This window comes from Choloepus didactylus, chromosome 2 (assembly GCF_015220235.1).
Source record: "Choloepus didactylus isolate mChoDid1 chromosome 2, mChoDid1.pri, whole genome shotgun sequence".
NCBI lineage: Eukaryota > Metazoa > Chordata > Mammalia > Pilosa > Megalonychidae > Choloepus > Choloepus didactylus.
This window is the reverse complement of record NC_051308.1, coordinates 64352060-64372430: the sequence shown is the minus strand read 5'-3', so window position 1 is coordinate 64372430 and position 20371 is coordinate 64352060. Positions and strand designations below refer to the sequence as shown.

The 20371-nt window shown below is 35.9% G+C and overlaps 2 protein-coding genes across 3 annotated transcripts in view; one reads left to right on the top strand and one right to left on the bottom strand.

Annotated features, from left to right (window-relative positions):
• Positions 1–20371, top strand: part of LOC119511807 (complement factor H-like) — a 237720-nt gene that overhangs the window by 77633 nt on the left and 139716 nt on the right.
• Positions 11910–20371, bottom strand: part of LOC119526189 (complement factor H-related protein 3-like) — a 69012-nt gene continuing 60550 nt past the window's right edge. The window contains exons 8-10 of one of the 2 annotated variants that reach the window (XM_037825114.1): positions 18520–18702; positions 13510–13692; positions 11910–13051 (exon numbers count right to left, since the gene is read on the bottom strand). In XM_037825114.1, the coding sequence (XP_037681042.1) occupies positions 12855–13051; positions 13510–13692; positions 18520–18702 (563 nt within the window). In that variant the 3' untranslated portion in view covers positions 11910–12854. Of the gene's footprint in view, positions 13052–13509; positions 13693–16902; positions 17015–18519; positions 18703–20371 lie in introns of those variants that run through there. The other variant, XM_037825115.1, reaches the window with a different exon arrangement.

Here is a 20371-nt window from a genome sequence, read left to right as displayed (position 1 = left end):
CAGGCACACACCACAAAACTGGGCGTGGACATTAGCCTTGCCTGCAACCTCAGCTGAATGTCCCAGAGCTGGGAAGGGGAAGCAGTGTGAATTAACAGAGCCCCATTCAGCCATCATTTGAGCAGACTGGGAGCCTCCCAACACAGCCCAGCAGCCCAGAACTGCCCTGGGGGGACGGCACTCACCTGTGACATAGCACAGTCATCCCTCAACAGAGGACCCGGGGTGCACAGCCTGGAAGAGGGGCCCACTTGCAAGTCTCAGGAGCCATACGCCAATACCAAAGACTTGTGGGTCAGTGGCAGAGACAAACTGTGGCAGGACTGAACTGAAGGATTAGACTATTGCAGCAGCTTTAAAACTCTAGGATCATCAGGGAGATTTGACTGTTAGGGCCACCCCCCCTCCCCGACTGCCCAGAAACACGCCCCGCATACAGGGCAGGCAACACCAACTACACACGCAAGCTTGGTACACCAATTGGGCCCCACAAGACTCACTCCCCCACTCACAAAAAAGGCTAAGCAGGGGAGATCTGGCTTGTGGAGAACAGGTGGCTCGTGGACGCCACCTGCTGGTTAGTTAGAGAAAGTGTACTCCACGAAGCTGTAGATCTGATAAATTAGAGATAAGGACTTCAACTGGTCTACAAACCCTAAAAGAACCCTATCAAGTTCAGCAAATGCCACGAGGCCAAAAACAACAGAAAATTATAAAGCATATGAAAAAACCAGACGATATGGATAACCCAAGCCCAAGCACCCAAATCAAAAGACCAGAAGAGACACACCTAGAGCAGCTACTCAAAGAACTAAAGATGAACAATGAGACCATAGTACGGGATATGAAGGAAATCAAGAAGACCCTAGAAGAGCATAAAGAAGACATTGCAAGACTAAATAAAAAAATGGATGATCTTATGGAAATTAAAGAAACTGTTGACCAAATTAAAAAGATTCTGGACACTCATAGTACAAGACTAGAGGAAGTTGAACAACGAATCAGTGACCTGGAAGATGACAGAATGGAAAATGAAAGCATAAAAGAAAGAATGGGGAAAAAAATTGAAAAACTCGAAATGGACCTCAGGGATATGATAGATAATATGAAACGTCCGAATATAAGACTCATTGGTGTCCCAGAGGGGAAGAAAAGGGTAAAGGTCTAGGAAGAGTATTCAAAGAAATTGTTGGGGAAAACTTCCCAAATCTTCTAAACAACATAAATACACAAATCATAAATGCTCAGCGAACTCCAAATAGAATAAATCCAAAAAAACCCACTCTGAGACATATACTGATCACACTGTCAAACATAGAAGAGAAGGAGCAAGTTCTGAAAGCAGCAAGAGAAAAGCAATTCACCACATACAAAGGAAACAGCATAAGACTAAGTAGTGACTACTCAGCAGCCACCATGGAGGCGAGAAGGCAGTGGCACGATATATTTAAAATTCTGAGTGAGAGGAATTTCCAGCCAAGAATACTTTATCCAGCAAAGCTCTCCTTCAAATTTGAGGGAGAGCTTAAATTTTTCACAGACAAACAAATGCTGAGAGAATTTGCTAACAAGAGACCTGCCCTACTGGAGATACTAAAGGGAGCCCTACAGACAGAGAAACAAAGACAGGACAGAGAGACTTGGAGAAAGGTTCAGTACTAAAGAGATTCGGTATGGGTACAATAAAGGATATTAATAGAGAGAGGGGAAAAATATGGCAAACATAATCCAAAGGATAAGATGGCCGATTCAAGAAATGCCTTCACGGTTTTAACGTTGAATGTAAATGGATTAAACTCCCCAATTAAAAGATATAGATTCGCAGAATGGATCAAAAAAAATGAACCATCAATATGTTGCATACAAGAGACTCATCTTAGACACAGGGACACAAAGAAACTGAAAGTGAAAGGATGGAAAAAAATATTTCATGCAAGCTACAGCCAAAAGAAAGCAGGTGTAGCAATATTAATCTCAGATAAAATAGACTTCAAATGCAGGGATGTTTTGAGAGACAAAGAAGGCCACTACATACTAATAAAAGGGGCAATTCAGCAAGAAGAAATAACAATCGTAAATGTCTATGCACCCAATCAAGGTGCCACAAAATACATGAGAGAAACATTGGGAAAACTAAAGGAAGCAATTGATGTTTCCACAATAATTGTGGGAGACTTCAACACATCACTCTCTCCTATAGATAGATCAACCAGACAGAAGACCAATAAGGAAATTGAAAACCTAAACAATCTGATAAATGAATTAGATTTAACAGACATCTACAGGACATTACATCCCAAATCACCAGGATACACATACTTTTCTAGTGCTCACGGAACTTTCTCCAGAATAGATCATATGCTGGGACATAAAACAAGCCTCAATAAATTTAAAAAGATTGAAATTATTCAAAGCACATTCTCTGACCACAATGGAATACAATTAGAAGTCAATAACCATCAGAGACTTAGAAAATTCACAAATACCTGGAGGTTAAACAACACACTCCTAAACAATCAGTGGGTTAAAGAAGAAATAGCAAGAGAAATTGCTAAATATATAGAGACGAATGAAAATGAGAACACAACATACCAAAACCTGTGGGATGCAGCAAAAGCAGTGCTAAGGGGGAAATTTATAGCACTAAACGCATATATTAAAAAGGAAGAAAGAGCCAAAATCAAAGAACTAATGGATCAACTGAAGAAGCTAGAAAATGAACAGCAAACCAATCCTAAACCAAGTACAAGAAAAGAAATAACAAGGATTAAAGCAGAAATAAATGACATAGAGAACAAAAAAACAATAGAAAGGATAAATATCACCAAAAGTTTGTTCTTTGCGAAGATCAACAAGATTGACAAGCCCCTAGCTAGACTGACAAAATCAAAAAGAGAGAAGACCCATATAAACAAAATAATGAATGAAAAAGGTGACATAACTGCAGATCCTGAAGAAATTAAAAAAATTATAAGAGGATATTATGAACAACTGTATGGCAACAAACTGGATAATGTAAAAGAAATGGACAATTTCCTGGAAACATATGAACAACCTAGACTGACCAGAGAAGAAATAGAAGACCTCAACCAACCCATCACAAGCAAAGAGATCCAATCAGTCATCAAAAATCTTCCCACAAATAAATGCCCAGGGCCAGATGGCTTCACAGGGGAATTCTACCAAACTTTCCAGAAAGAACTGACACCAATCTTACTCAAACTCTTTCAAAACATTGAAAAAAATGGAACACTACCTAACTCATTTTATGAAGCTAACATCAATCTAATACCAAAACCAGGCAAAGATGCTACAAAAAAGGAAAACTACCGGCCAATCTCCCTAATGAATATAGATGCAAAAATCCTCAACAAAATAAAAAAAAAAAAAAAAAAAAAAAAATACTTGCAAATTGAATCCAAAGACACATTAAAAAAATCATACACCATGACCAAGTGGGGTTCATTCCAGGCATGCAAGGATGGTTCAATGTAAGAAAATCAATCAATGTATTACAACACATTAACAAGTCAAAAGGGAAAAATCAATTGATCATCTCAATAGATGCTGAAAAAGCATTTGACAAAATCCAACATCCCTTTTTGATAAAAACACTTCAAAAGGTAGGAATTGAAGGAAACTTCCTCAACATGATAAAGAGCATATATGAAAAACCCACAGCCAGCATAGTACTCAATGGTGAGAGACTGAAAGCCTTCCCTCTAAGATCAGGAACAAGACAAGGATGCCCGCTATCACCACTGTTATTCAACATTGTGCTGGAAGTGCTAGCCAGGGCAATCCGGCAAGACAAAGAAATAAAAGGCATCCAAATTGGAAAAGAAGAAGTAAAACTGTCATTGTTTGCAGATGATATGATCTTATATCTAGAAAACCCTGAGAAATCGACGATACAGCTACTAGAGCTAATAAAAAAATTTAGCAATTAGCGGGATACAAGATTAATGCACATAAGTCAGTAATGTTTCTATATGCTAGAAATGAACAAACTGAAGAGACACTCAAGAAAAAGATACCATTTTCAATAGCAGCTAAAAAAATCAAGTACCTAGGAATCAACTTAACCAAAGATGTAAAAGACCTATAGAAAGAAAACTACATAACTCTACTAAAAGAAATAGAAGGGGACCTTAAAAGATGGAAAAATATTCCATGTTCATGGATAGGAAGGCTAAATGTCATTAAGATGTCAATTCTACCCAAACTCATCTACAGATTCAATGCAATCCCAATCAAAATTCCAACAACCTGCTTTGCAGACTTGGAAAAGCTAGTTATCAAATTTATTTGGAAAGGGAAGATGCCTCGAATTGCTAAAGACACTCTAAAAAAGAAAAACCAAGTGGGAGGACTTACACTCCCTGACTTTGAAGCTTATTATAAAGCCACAGTTGCCAAAACAGCATGGTACTGGCACAAAGATAGACATATAGATCAATGGAATCGAATTGAGAATTCAGAGACAGACCCTCAGATCTATGGCCGACTGATCTTTGATAAGGCCCCCAAAGTCACTGAACTGAGTCATAATGGTCTTTTCAACAAATGGGGCAGGGAGAGTTGTATATCCATATCCAAAGGAATGAAAGAGGACCCCTACCTCACCCCCTACACAAAAATTAACTCAAAATGGACCAAAGATCTCAATATAAAAGAAAGTACCATAAAACTCCTAGAAGATAATGTAGGAAAACATCTTCAAGACCTTGTATTAGGCGGCCACTTCCTAGACTTTACACCCAAAGCACAAGCAACAAAAGAGAAAATAGATAAATGGGAACTCCTCAAGCTTAGAAGTTTCTGCACCTCAAAGGAATTTCTCAAAAAGGTAAAGAGCCAGCCAACTCAATGGGAAAAAATTTTTGGAAACCATGTATCTGACAAAAGACTGATATCTTGCATATATAAAGAAATCCTACAACTCAATGACAATAGTACAGACAGCCCAATTATAAAATGGGCAAAAGATATGAAAAGACAGTTCTCTGAAGAGGAAATACAAATGGCCAAGAAACACATGAAAAAATGTTCAGCTTCACTAGCTATTAGAGAGATGCAAATTAAGACCACAATGAGATACCATCTAACACCGGTTAGAATGGCTGCCATTAAACAAACAGGAAACTACAAATGCTGGAGGGGATGTGGAGAAATTGGAACTCTTATTCATTGTTGGTGGGACTGTATAATGGTTCAGCCACTCTGGAAGTCAGTCTGGCAGTTCCTTAGAAAACTTGATATAGAGCTACCATTCGATCCAGCGATTGCACTTCTCGGTATATACCCGGAAGGTCGGAAAGCAGTGACACGAACAGATATCTGCACGCCAATGTTCATAGCAGCATTATTCACAATTGCCAAGAGATGGAAAGAACCCAAATGTCCTTCAACAGATGAGTGGATAAATAAAATGTGGTATATACACACGATGGAATACTACGCGGCAGTAAGAAGGAACGATCTCGTGAAACATATGACAACATGGATGAACGTTGAAGACATAATGCTGAGCGAAATAAGCCAGGCACAAAAAGAGAAATATTATATGCTACCACTAATGTGAACTTTGAAAAATGTAAAACAAATGGTTTATAATGTAGAATGTAGGGGAACTAGCAATAGAGAGCAATTAAGGAAGGGGGAACAATAATCCAAGAAGAACAGATAAGCTATTTAACGTTCTGGGGATGCCCAGGAATGACTATGGTCTGTTAATTTCTGATGGATATAGTAGGAACAAGTTCACAGAAATGTTGCTATATTATGTAACTTTCTTGGGGTAAAGTAGGAACATGTTGGAAGTTAAGCAGTTATCTTAGGTTAGTTGTCTTTTTCTTACTCCCTTGTTATGGTCTCTTTGAAATGTTCTTTTATTGTATGTTTGTTTTCTTTTTAACTTTTTTTTCATACAGTTGATTTAAAAAAGAAGGGAAAGTTAAAAAAAAAAAAAAGAAAAACAAGAAAAAAAAAAGATGTAGTGCCCCCTTGAGTAGCCTGTGGAGAATGCAGGGGTGTTCGCCTGCCCCACCTCGATGGTTGCTAGCATGGCCGCAGACATGGGGGACTGGTGGTTTGATGGGTTGAGCCTTCTACCATAAGTTTTACCCTTGGGAAGACGGTTGCTTCAAAGGAGAGGCTAGGCCTCCCTATGGTTGTGCCTAAGAGCCTCCTCCCGAATGCCTCTTTGTTGCTCAGATGTGGCCCTCTCTCTCTGGCTAAGCCAACTTGAAAGGTGAAGTCACTGCCCTCCCCCCTACGTGGGATCAGACACCCAGGGGAGTGACTCTCCCTGGCAACGTGGAATATGACTCCCAGGGAGGAATGTAGACCTGGCATCGTGGGACGGAGAACATCTTCTAAACCAAAAGGGGGATGTGTAAGGAAATGAAATAAGCTTCAGTGGCAGAGAGATTCCAAAAGGAGCCGAGAGGTCACTCTGGTGGGCACTCTTACGCACACTTTAGACAACTCTTTTTAGGTTCCAAAGAATTGGGGTAGCTGGTGGTGGATACCTGAAACTATCAAACTACAACCCAGATCCCATGAATCTCAAAGACAGTTGTATAAAAATGTAGCTTATGAGGGGTGACAATGGGATTGGGAAAGCCATAAGGACCACACTCCACTTTGTCTAGTTTATGGATGGATGAGTAGAAAAATAGGGGAAGGAAACAAACAGACAAAGGTACCCAGTGTTCTTTTTTACTTCAATTGTTCTTTTTCACTTTAATTACTATTCTTGTTATTTTTGTGTGTGCTAATGAAGGTGTCAGGGAGTGATTTGGGTGATGAATGTACAACTATGTAATGGTACTGTAAACAATCGAAAGTACGATTTGTTTTGTATGACTGCGTGGTATGTGAATATATCTCAATAAAATGAAGATAAAAAAATAAAAAAAAATAGATGGAGAGATGCATATAAAAGTAATATACATAGACCTAAAAAAAAAAAAAAAGAAAATATGGGGAAAAAGTGAGTTGACTTCCAGGGAAGATGGTGGAGTAAGGATACCCAGGACTTAGTCCTTCCTCCAAAGCAGCTAGTAAACAGACAGGAAGTGCCTGAAATAATCATTCTGGAGCTCTGGACATTAGAACAGTGTATAGCATCCAAGGAAGAGTGTGGGGAAGAGAGAGACTGCTAAACTACTTAAAACATTGTGAGCAGCAGTCTCTGCACTGTGGCTGACACTGCCAATCCTATCAGGCCACCTCAGGATCCAGTCCCTGGCTGGCTGCTGCTGACATTAGGGACATAAAAATCCTCTTCCCAAAGAGTAGGGGGAAGGGAGTAGAGCTGAGCATTGATCACAGCATTTGATTTGCAAATTCAGATTGCTAGGAACTGGTTCTGATCTAGTATTTCCACCCACCTTAGACAAAGAGAGTAGCCATTGTTTCATCTCTGCTCTTGACAGAGGCAGAGATGGGAATTTAAGGAAACAGTGCCTCCTCAAGTTTGCAAGGAAGAGTTTGCTGATGGGCAGGACAGGAAAGCACAGCTTTAGGGAGATGTCAAAGAGGCATTTGGCATCCATCCTAATCCCCTCCCCAGGGCAATCTGGAAGCAGTCTATACCCCCTTTGTGGGCCCTTGGCCCTCTTTTGGCTGGGTCATACTAACAAGTGAAAGTCCTCTCTGGGGTGACCGTCCTCTGAGAATATGCCATGCAGGCTGAAAGGAAAAGACAGGAGAGAGAGACCCGGAGGAGAGTGTGGAAGTGATGATTAACAGTAATGGCAACTAAAAGGGCAAAAAATAACACAGAAAAAAAATGATATATAAAATCCAAAGGATAATATGCCTGAAGGAAGGACTACATTTACAGTAATAACATTGAATGTAAATGGAAAACTCTCCAAGCAAAAGATACAGCTTAGCAGAATAGATTTTTAAAGTATAATCAAACTATATGCTGTTAACAAGAATTACCTCAGACTCAAAGACATAAAAAGGTTTAAAGTGAAAAGTTGGAAAAAGATATTCCATGCAAACAATAACCAAAAAAGATCTGGGGTAGCTGTACTAACAGTGGACAAAATAGACTTTAAAAGCAAAACTCTTATAAGAGACGAAGAAGGATACTAAATATTAATAAAAAGGGTAATCCACTAATAAGAAATACCAATCATAAATATTTATGTACTTAACAATGGTGTCCCAAAGTAAATGAGGCAAACACTGGAAAATCTGATGGGAGAAATAGACACCTCTACAATAATAGTTTCAGTCTTCAATGCACCACTTCCATCAGTAGATAGAACATCTAGACAGCAGATCAATAAAGAGACAGAGAATTTGAGTTATGTGATATATAAACTAGATCTAACAGACATATACAGAATATTGCACCCTGAACAGCAGAACATACTATCCTCCCAAGAGTTCATGGATCATTTTCCAGGTTAGATCACATGTTGAGTTAGAAAACAAGTCTCAATAAATTTAGAAAGAGTGAAATTATACAAAGCACTTTCTCTGGCCATAATGAATGAATGTGGAAATCAGTAACAGGCAGAAAATTGGAAAATTCACAAATATATGAAAGTTAAACAACACAGTCTTAAACAACGAGTCAAAGAAGAAATTGCAAGAGAAATTAATAAATAGCCTGAGATGAATGAAAATGAGAGCAAAACATCACAAATTATGGGATGCAGTGAAGGGAGTGCTGAGAGAGAAATTTATAGCCCCACTTGTCTACACTAAAAAGGAAGAAAGAGCTAAAATCAAAGACCTAACCACACACCAGAAGGAGCTAGAAAAAGAATAGCAAACTAATCTCAAAGCAAGCAGAAGGAAAAAAATAACAAAGATTAGAGCAGAAAAAAAATGAAATTGAAAATCAGATACCAATAAAAGGAATTAACAGCACCAAAAGTTGGCTCTCTGAAATCAGTAAAATTGGCAAACCCTTAGCAAGTCTAACAAAGAAATAGAGAAGATGCAAACAAAAACAAGGGGGGGGGGCATTATTATTGACCCTACAGAAATAAGCAGGATCATAACAGGATACTGTAAACAACTTAATGCCAAAAAATTAGACAACTTAGATAAAACGGACAAATTCTGAGAATCACATGAGAACCTAAACTGAGTTTAGAAGAAATAGAAGACCTCAACAGATCAATTACAAGCAAAGAGATTGAATTAGTCATCAAAAACCTCCCAAAAAAGAAGCACAGGACTAGATGACCTCACAAGCCTATTGTGTCAGTCATTCCAAGAAGAATTAATACAAATCATATTCAAATTCTTCCAAAAAACTGAAAAGAAGGAAGCACTACCTATCTCATTCTATGAATATAACAACACCCTGATACCAAAGCCAGAAAAAGACTACAAGAAAAAAATATGACAGAACAATTTCTATAATGAATATAGATGCAAACATCCTCAACAAGATATTTGGAAATTGAGTCCAGAAGTATATTAAAAGAATTAAACAACATGATTAAGTGGGTTTTATCTCAGTTATGCAAGGGTGGTTCAACACAAGGAAATAAATTAATGTCATAAACCACACTAACAAATTGAAAGGGAAAAACCACAGATTATCTCAATTGTTGCAGAAAAGACATTTGACAAAATCCAGCATCCTTTCTTGATAGAAATACTTTGAAAGGTAGAAATAGAAGGAAACATCCTCAACATAAGAGCATATGTGAGAAATCCACAGCTGACATCGTACTGAGTGGTGAATGAATGAAAGCATTACTTGTAAGATCTGGGGCAAGAAAGGGATGCCTACTGTCCCCACTGTTATTGACCATTGTGCTAGAAGTTCTAGCTTGAGCAGATAGGCAAGTAAAAGAAATAAAAGGCATCTAAATTGGAAAGGAAGAAGTAAAACTTTTCCTACTTGCAGATGATGGGATACTAATTACAGAAAGCCCCCAAAAACCTACAACAAAGCTACTGGAGCTAATGAACAAGTTGAGCAAAGTGGAAGGATACAAGACCAACATGCAAAAATCAATTGTTTCCATACACTAGTAATGAGTCACCTAAGAAGGAAATCTGGAAAAAAAATTTATCTATAATAGCAAATAAAAGAGTCAAATATCTAGGAATAAATTTAATCAAGGATATAAAGGACTTGTATACAGAAATCTGGAAAACATTGCTAAAAGACATCAAAGAAGACCTAAATAGATGGAAGGACATTCCGTGTTCATGTATTGAAGGTTAAATATAGTTAAGATGCCAATTCTACCCAAAATGATTTAAGATTCAATGTAATCCCAATGAAACTTCAAACATCCTACTTTGCAGAAATGGAAAAGCCAATTAGCAAACTTATTTGGAAGGGTAAAAGGTCCCAAATAGCCAAAACATCTTGAAAATGAATGGCAAAGTTTGAGGATTCATACTTCTTGAATTTAGAGCTTGTTGCAAAGCTATAGTGGACAAAACAGCATGGTGGGATAAAGATAGACATATTGATCAATAGAATTAAATTGAGAGTTCAAAATTCACCCACACATCTATGGCCAATTGATATTTGATAAGGCTGCCAAGTCTACTCAACTGGGAAAGTATAGACTATTCAACAAATGGTGCTGAGAGTACTGAATATCTATAGGTAAAATAATGAAAGAGGACCTATCTCACACCTTATATGAAAATTAACACTAAACAGATCAAAGACCTAAATATTTTATAACTGCAAGTGCTATAAAAGGTATTTTATAACTGCAAGTGCTATAAAATACCTAGGAGAAAATATAAGGAAGCATCTTCAAGATATTGTGTTAGGCAATGGTTTCTTAGACTTTTTAACCAAAACACAAGCAATGACAGAAAAAAAATGATAAATGGGACCTCCTCAAAATTAAAAACTTTTGAGTCTTAAAGGACCTTGTCAGGAGACTATTGTGTAGATTGCATAGTGGTTAGTAAGCTACTGTGTCTAAAAAATAACAATAGTAAGTGGTTGATGGGAAACTGTACACACATTTTATGCCAAAGGACCACCTCAAAATCATTTCTTGGTTGCAAAGGAATTGTAACTGTTCACAGATGGAATCTGGCTGTTCTGAAGCATCTATGTGTCTCTTTTGTGACTTAAAATGGGGTACAAGGTCTTACCTACAAAGTGTTCTTGCATTAAAATATTATTCTTGTTGTAGTTCTGAGTCTCTGGGTGTGGGCAAGAGTGTGAAGGGGAGATGAACTCCCTGCTTGCTTCTTCCTAGTCAGATGATCAGCTGTTTCATGGGTTAGTTCCTCAGTCTAAATCCATTAGTGCTGTAGTTAGTACAGATTCCTTTTAAATTCAAACAATATCATTCATGTTCATCTTTAAAGGTTGAAGCTTTGTAGAAATTAAAATGTTTCTATCCATGAGTGATTTAACACATTAACATTGTTTAAAGTGTATGGACACAAAAGTTACATTCAGAATCTTGTTGAATAATTTCCAAGACCCTTCTTCACTGAGAAAATCATGAATATGTTATAGGTCTCAAGATCATTACCAAAAATCTCTTCACACTTCTCCACATGCATTCTTTAGCTTTCCAGTAAGCTTTATTTTTAAATAACATAATCTTGGTCTTCAAGGGTAAAGGCAGAAAAATTGGAGTATTCACATCACTATGAAGACCTTAAATATCAACTCTTACCCCCATTAACTCCACCTCAGATACAGTCATTGCAAATTTTATTTCATTTTATGTTAATATTTACTCACTAAATATTAATTCTGAACTCAATTACATATGTTTGTGTATGATTATAACTGGTATTGAACATCTACCACTTGTTTGACAAGGTTACAGTGGTTAACCACCTATTCTGATCCTAATTTCTCTCTACAATTTGTTTGGATCATGGAGTATGCTAGACATCTTGTAGAGGATCACACATTTCATCATATTTGATATATTTATATCAAATTTATATTTATTAAGTAAGCTAATATTAGGAACAGACAAGCAATTACAAATATCATGTTAACTGGATAAGCTATCAACAGTTGGCCTTCTATGTTTATGAAGTGATATGATTTTGAAGATGGTGACCCTATCTTTTCCATTCTTTCTGAAATAGTCTCAGAAAGCCTCTGAAGTTATGGAGAAATCTTTTGAGAGAATTAGGAGAGTGATGGACACAAACAAACTTTGAAGTGTGTGCACTTAATTTCTTGCAAGAGATATTTCATGAATAGGACACATAGCATTATTGTTTGCCAAGTTTTAATGTGGTACTGTAGTGTTAGCATTTTACATGTAACATTAAAACTGTAAGCAAGCTGTGAATTTGAGTTTTACTTTCACAGAGGAGCAGTATGTAAAATATGCACCCGGGCAAGAATAGACTTTCATCTCTCCCCAGACTTGGAGGCACCATGCCTCAGATATCTCAGAGGACATAAATCCTAAAAGAAGTAGAAAGTAAGTGAGATAAAGAACTAATGAAGTTCTTCAGACTGCTGCTACTTGTTATTCAAGATGATTGTCTTCTGTATCTCTAATGTGTGTAAAAGCCAAGCAAAAAATTACTATGGAGAGGCAGATTTGGGAAGTTTACCTTTTCCTCCCACCAGTGTGAATAAACTCTCTTTTCCTTCACAGCTGGTTCAGGGTGTATATGCATTAGGCTGTGCCTAGTGATGATCCAAGATTTGGGGAGGCATCATCTTCAGTACACTTAGGAAGTGAGACACTGGACTCTCTGATTACATAATTCACTTAATATTTAACAAAATTCTGATATGAATAAAAATGAGTCAACACAGAAAATAAAATAGAGTTGAATTGGATTAATATTCCAAAATTCAGAATAAATGCATGTATTTTCATTACATGAATGCAGTAAGCCAAATTTTATGCACAACTGGGATATATCACTGCTCCTTCCTGACATTTTGTTTCAAAAGAAGATGTTGGTGTCTTTGGGTTATATCCATTTTTACACCTGAATTCAATACTATCACCTGTTTTGACATACAGTTTTTTGTCATTTGTCCATTTTAACTCTATGTTATGTTCATTCATGATATCTTCTGATATTATACATGCCTCTGTAAGAAGAAAAAAATGAACATAAAACAATAAATAACACAAATTTTCTTTTTCATAGATTTCTAGCTTTGCAATGGAATCCTACATACTGTCTCAGGAATTCTTTCTCAAAACCTTTGCCAAGCCATCTCCATGAAAAAATATAACATAGATTTTTTTAAAATGTGGAAATACAAATGATGTGAAAATAAGGTATTATGCTTAATGGGTGATAATTAAATGCTATTACCAAAGATTCATAATGTGAATTAGTACATTAGGAGTCTTATATTTAAAAAACCTTCCTTTACTACTATGTTTGAATAATAATTTCCAAATCTTTGTTGCCACACATAATATTTGGTAGTCAAGCACTCAGAAAATTCTTTGTTATTCCATGAAAATTCAATCATAAATGGTCAAAGTTTATTCTTATTACTCTCATTTTCCAGGATCCCTGGAAAAGTGAAGCACTGACCTGAGCATCTTGGTGGCTCTGACCACTCTCTGTTTCTACATGTCACACGTGCGTCACCCTGAAGCACATAGTAGGCCTGGCATTGATACTCCACTGCTGATCCTAGAGCATACACTGCTTGTGGGAATGAGGTTAAATCTCCATTGTCAATAGCTGGAGGGGGCCCACATTTTTCTTTAGAATCTAAAAAATATTATTTATTGAGACAGAATCACCTTACAGGATAAATTGAGGCAAATTCTTATCAAATATATTGAGAATTACACCATTTCTCAGCACTTCCATTCACCTCACAATGAGCAAAAAGTATTTATAAATGTGTTTGCTTTGTAATATTCCAATGTTAAAAATGTTTTTTCCCATGAATAAATGTTTGACTGTAGGATAGCTAAAATAAACTGGAAAGCCTTTTGTTTTCATTTGGATCTCTAGACATCTTTCTCGATTTTCACTTTTATTAAAAAAGAAACATCAAGTCCTTGGAAAATTTCAAAGAATACAATTTGTATAAAATAAAAAAGGGGTTTTTGGTATCCTCTTCTGGACAAAATGTGGTAAAAACATTTCTGCCTATTTCTCCTGCTAAGTACAATTAAAAATCCTGGATATATAATGTAGAATGAAACTATGAAGGCTCAGAAAGAGTTAGAGAAATAGTTGTGACTAGGAATTTAGAGATCAAGGAATAACAAAGTAGTGCATTACTTGGGTTTATTTTTGCCTTTACATATATATATCTATATATATGTCATGGACTAGGTATTGGAGAAGACTGCAACCCAGAAATGATATCAGGTTCAGGCAAAAAATTCCCCCAAAGAGCCTGCAATCTCAACCCTAAGACCTGGGAAAGGAGCAATCCAGAAATACGGAAATCTTTTCTGCAATACCAGATCTATTCTAAAAAAGAGACCATAGAGTAACTGAAAATCTCCCAACTTCCACTCAATAGAGACCAAGTGAAGAGCCTGGATTTTCAACACCCTGAGAAAACAAGGCACTCAGTCCTTTCTCCTGTGGGGTAGATGGAGGCCATGTGGTAAGCCTGGACTTGCCTTGTGTATGCTAGTAATGGAGGCTACTGAAATATAAGACTTAAGTAAAATCTAAGGTCTCAAGCCATAAGACCCAAATTTTAAGGATACAGTTGAAAAATCACTCTACCTACCATTGAAAAATCACTCTACCTACCAAGAATGAGGAAAATATTTAAAGAGAAAAGGCATTCGATAGATGCCAACACCAAGATGCTTGAGAGTTTGGAATTATTTAAAAATGATTTTTAAAAATCCATTGGGAATGATAGATTTGACAATGTAATCCCAGAATATTTAAAAAAAAAAATGTTGGATGAGCATAGTAGTAGATTTGATATGGCAGAAGAACTCCATGAATTTCACATTTAGAGCAATGCAAATTACTCAGCAGGAAAATACACTGAAAAACAGATATGAACAGAACTTCAGGGATCATGGAAGAACAACAGATCTCTCTATCCCAAAATAAATGGTGCTGGGAAACTGGACATCCACATCCAAAAGAATGAAAGAGAACCCTTATTTCACACAATACACAAAAATTAACTCAAAGTACATCAAAGACCTAAATATATGAACCAGTACCAAAAAACTCCTAGAAGAATATGTAGAGAAACACCCTCAAGATCTCGGGATAGGCCATAGTTTTTTAGATGTTACACCCAAAGCACAAAAAGATAAATAGGTTCTCCTCAAAATTGAATATTTTTGTGCTTCAAAGGACTTTGTCAAAGGAGTGAAAAGGCAGCCAACCCAAAGGAAGAAAATACTTGGAGACAACATATCTGACAATAGCTTGATATCCAGAATATATTAAGAAATCCTACAACTCAACAATAAAAAGATAAGCAACCCAATTTAAAAATAGGAAAAAAATTTGGATAGACATTTTTCCAAAGAAAATAGAAAAGACTAAAAAGCACATGAAATGATGCCAAACACCGCTAGCTATTATGGAAATGCAAATCAAAACCATAATGAGATACCATTTCACACCGACAAGAATGGCCATTATAAAAAAAAATTTCCAGTGTTGGAGAGAATGTGGAGAAATAGGAATGCTCATGCTGGTAGGAATACACAATGGTGCAGCCTTTCTGGAAGACAGTCTGGTGGTTCCTCAGGGAGGTAACTATAGAACTGCCATATGATCTGTCAATCCCACTGCTAGGTGTAGACCCAGAAGAACTGAAAGCAGGGATACGAACAGACATTTGCACACCAATGTTCATAGTGGCATGATTCACAGTTGCCAAAAGATGGAAACAACCCAAGTGTCCATCAACAGATGAATGGATAAACAAAATGCAGTTTATACATACGATGAAATATTACATATTACTCAGCAGTAAGAAGGAACGAAGTCCTGAAGCACACAACAAAATGGATGAATTTTGAGACTGTTATGTTGAGTGAAATAAATCAGACACAAAAGGACAAATACTGCATGATCTCAAATATTGTATGAACTAATTATTATATGTAAATTCATAGACATAAAATCTAGAATATAGGTTACCAGGATATAGAATGAGGCCAGAAATGGGAAGTCGTTGCTTAATATATGCGGAATTTTTAACTAGATCAAACTTGAACTTTTGGAAATGGATAGAAGTGATGGTAGCATATTTTGGGGAGTAAAATTAACAGTGCTGAATTGTGGGTGAATGTGGTGAAAGGGGGGAATTTAGAGTCTTGTATGTCACCAGAAGGAAAGCTGAAGGTTAAAATATGGGAATGTATAACACAGTGAATCTTGTGGTGGATAATGACTGTGACTAACCGTAAAAATATTAAAAAGTTCTTTCATGCACTAGAACAAATGTACAACACTGTTATAAGGAGTTAATAATAGAGGGAAAAGATGTACCTTTTGTAAACCATGGACTATAGTTAACAGTAATATCTTAATATTCGTTCATCAACATTAACAAATGTATTTCACCAATACTAGGTGGCAATGATGGGGGAGATAAGGGGTAAGGGATAGTTGGGGTTTTCTTTTTTCTTTCTTTTTCTGGAGTAATTAAAATATTCCAACATTTATCATGGTGATGAATTGACAACAATGTGACGTTACTGTGAGCCAATGATTGTATAATTCAGGTGCATTGTATGGTGTGTGAATATATCTCAATAAAATTGCATTTAGGAGAAAATCAAAGCTGAAGTCTGAAAATTTCCTGAATTGGGCCCAAGGCACCAATCTACATAGCCAAGAAACTAAGGTAACTCCAAACAGGAGAACTAAATCCAACTAACAACTTTCCCAAAATAACCTACCTAATCTTGCCTTTACCTCCTACCCAGCCTCAGCTCATAAAATCCTCACAAAGTTTAAATTGACTCTACTCACCCTGGTATTTCCCCAATGTATGTTACTTTCAGAACCCTGCAGACAACATTCCCTCTCTGTGGAACACACCACATCCACTCAGATTTGCAAAGATGGAAGCCCTCTTTGTAACCTGGGAAAATCAACAGCTATTTGTTAATAACCAATTGTCCACAGAACTCTCCAATGTCTGAAAAAGATCTGGCAATAATCAGAGAAATTAATGAAGGCTAAGGTGTAAAGCAGAAACTCAAGAGAAAAATAGCTGGGGAAAAGTAAGAAATGGTAATTTTGGTAATGGGTGAACAGTCTCAATTAATTTGAAAGTTTATATTTAGAATGATTTGAAAAGGATTTATATTTCAATCACAAATCTGTAATATATGTGACCACAAGAAACATTACTTTGACATGGTTCTTCAAAAACAATCCCATCCAAGTTCACATTAAATCAGAAGACACTTTGACTTTAAACATTGTTCCTTAAAACACATCTAGATAATTCAAATCTGAAAAAAAAAGCACGTATTTTTTTTAATTCTGAAAATGAATACCTGAAAAAAAGAATACCTAGATATGTGGGTGTATTGAACCAAACACCATCACCACATAATTTGGACACTGTGGTGCTTCTGTCTCTTGATTCATATCCATCATTGCATTCATAGTCTAGCTTGTCATTGAGCTAAGCCAGGTGCCATTACCTTTGTGACTGGCATTCTAAAATACTGGCTTATCACAAGATTCTGGGTCACAATAAAATTAAGGTTTTCATTTCTAATGTTTTTGAATGGACAATGGAGTAAATACTTCTCAGGAACAAAAACCTTTGCCGGTTAGTATGTGCTAATCAATTAAGTACCATTTAAAAATCTTCTAACAATAAGATTGTTGTTCTGAATAGCTACTAAAAATAAAAATTTATTTCTATAGACATCATTATTTTCATCAATTAAACCCTCTGAAAAATTTATGTTTATAACCCTTTTGTGAATTCTATTCACTTTTGTGAGTGTATCACATGCTGATACAAAGCATGCCATTAATGGTGTGTATTGCATGTTTCAGGGCACCAGATTGACATTTTGTGAATTTAGAGGTAATATAACAGATAGCAGTTATGATACATCTACAAGAAAAAATGGGTTGAGTGAAAAGATCAATATATTTATGAACATATTCTTTTCCATAATAAGAAGCTGTATAGTAGATAACTGATCATAATTTAATATAAAATGAGTTGACATGCAGACAACTCACATTATTTTTTCTTTATCCAGATCCCATAGAAAGCACAGTAATCAAAAGAAAAAGAAAAAAAATTGCAGAGTGGGAATGGATAACTGATACTTCAATAGTCTCACTGAGTGGCTTTGAGATAATAAAGTTATCAATGAAAAAAACTTAGCAAGTTCTTAGAAAATCTTCATAAACATCTAGGTAGTAGAGGCAGAAAAATATTTCTAAATATGTATATATAAATACACATTAATATACACATACAATTTCTCAAAATGTTTTATTTATCTTTTCAAATGGAACAACATAAGCCACCACTCCCCCAAAAAGAATTAAGTGGAAGAAAACTTTTATACACTGTCATAAGAAGAATGAATAATAAGATAATACATTACTTACCAATGCATGTGGGTTGAGCTGACCATCCACTTTGTAAACATGTAATTGATCCTGAGGTTGTACCTTCTGGTGTTACATATCCTTCTTGACACTTATATTGCATTTGTTTATTTAAGGGATTTGTATATTCAGGTTCAGAAATAAACCCATTCTCAATATTTATATCTGATTTGGAACATGTTTCTAAAAGGGAGAAAGCACAAGCATATATTCAGTAAACATGTTTATAAAAAGACAAATGTTATGATGCAATAATTAAATAGTAAGTAGATTAACACAATTCTTCTCAAACACTCCAGAAACTCAAAGACATGGGAACACTTCCTAATTTGTTTAGTGAGGCCAACATCACTCTAATACCAAAGCCAGATAAAAATATCAAAAGTAAAGAAAATTACAGACCAATATTCCTTATGAATATAGAAGCAACAATCCTTAACAAAATAGTATCAAACTGAATCCAACAGCACATTAAAATGATTCTACACCATGATCAAGTGGGATTCATCCCAGGAATGCAAGGATGGCTCAACATAAGAAAATAAATAAACATAACACAGCACACTAACAGAATGAGGGGGAAAAAAGCACAGAGGAACATCTCAATTGACACAGAAAAGGCATTGAACTAAATCCATCAAAAACACTCAGAAAACTAGGAATATTTGTGAACTTCTTCAACATGACAAAGGATGTGTAAAAAAAACCCATAGATAAAATAATACTCAAAGATAAAAGATAGAAAACTTTCTACTTAAGAGAAAGAAAAAGGCAAGGAGTCCTGCTTTCACCACTGCTATTCAATGTTATAATGGAAGATCAAGCCAGAGTAATTAGGAAAGAAAGAGAAATGAAAAATACTAAATTAGCAGATGACAAAATTCCATGTATAGAAAACCTCAAATAATCTACAAGAAGGATGCTGGAGCTTATATATGAACATGGCAAAGTGGCTAGGTACAAGATCAACTTGCAAAAATCAGTGGCATGTCTATATGCATGCAATGAACAACCCAAAAATGAAACCAAGAAAAGAACCCTTTTTACAATAGCAACTGAAAGAATAAAATATCTAGGAATAAATTTAACTAAGGATGTAAAGGTTTTGTGTATGGAAAGCCATAAAACATTGCTGAAAGAAATTAAGAAGGCCTAAATAGTGAGAGGGAATTATTCTGTGTTCATGAATCGGAAAATAAATATTTTTAAGATGTCAATTCTACCCAAAGCAGTTTACATAATCAGTGCAATTCCAACCGTAATCACACCATCTGCTTTCCAGAAGTGGGACAGTCAATTATCAAATTAATGTGCAAGTGTAAGGAGATCCAAATAGCCAAAACTATCTTGAAAATTAAAAAACAAAGCTGGAAGGCTCACATTTCCCATTTTACAACTGATACAAAGCTACAGTATTTTTCAAAAAACAAAGCTGAAAACAGCCTGGTACTTTGACAAGGACAGACTCATAGACAAATAGAATCAAACTGAGAGTTCAGAGATAAAGGCATATCTCAGAGATATTGTGGGTTCAGTTCCAGATCACTGCAATAAAGCAAATATTGCAATAAAGCAAGTCACACAAATTTTTTGGTTTCTCAGTGCATATACAAGTTATATTACACTATACTGTAGTCTACTGAAGGTAAAATAGCATTATGTCTAGAAAACAATGTGCATACTTTAATTAATGAATCCTTTACTGTTAAGAATGCTAACCATTACCTGAGCTTTCTATATTAATTTGGCACCAATAGACTTGCTTGACACAGGCTTGCCACAAACCTTCAGTTTGCAAAAAGTGAAATATCTATAAAGTGCAATAAAGTGATTTGCAATAAAATTAAGTATG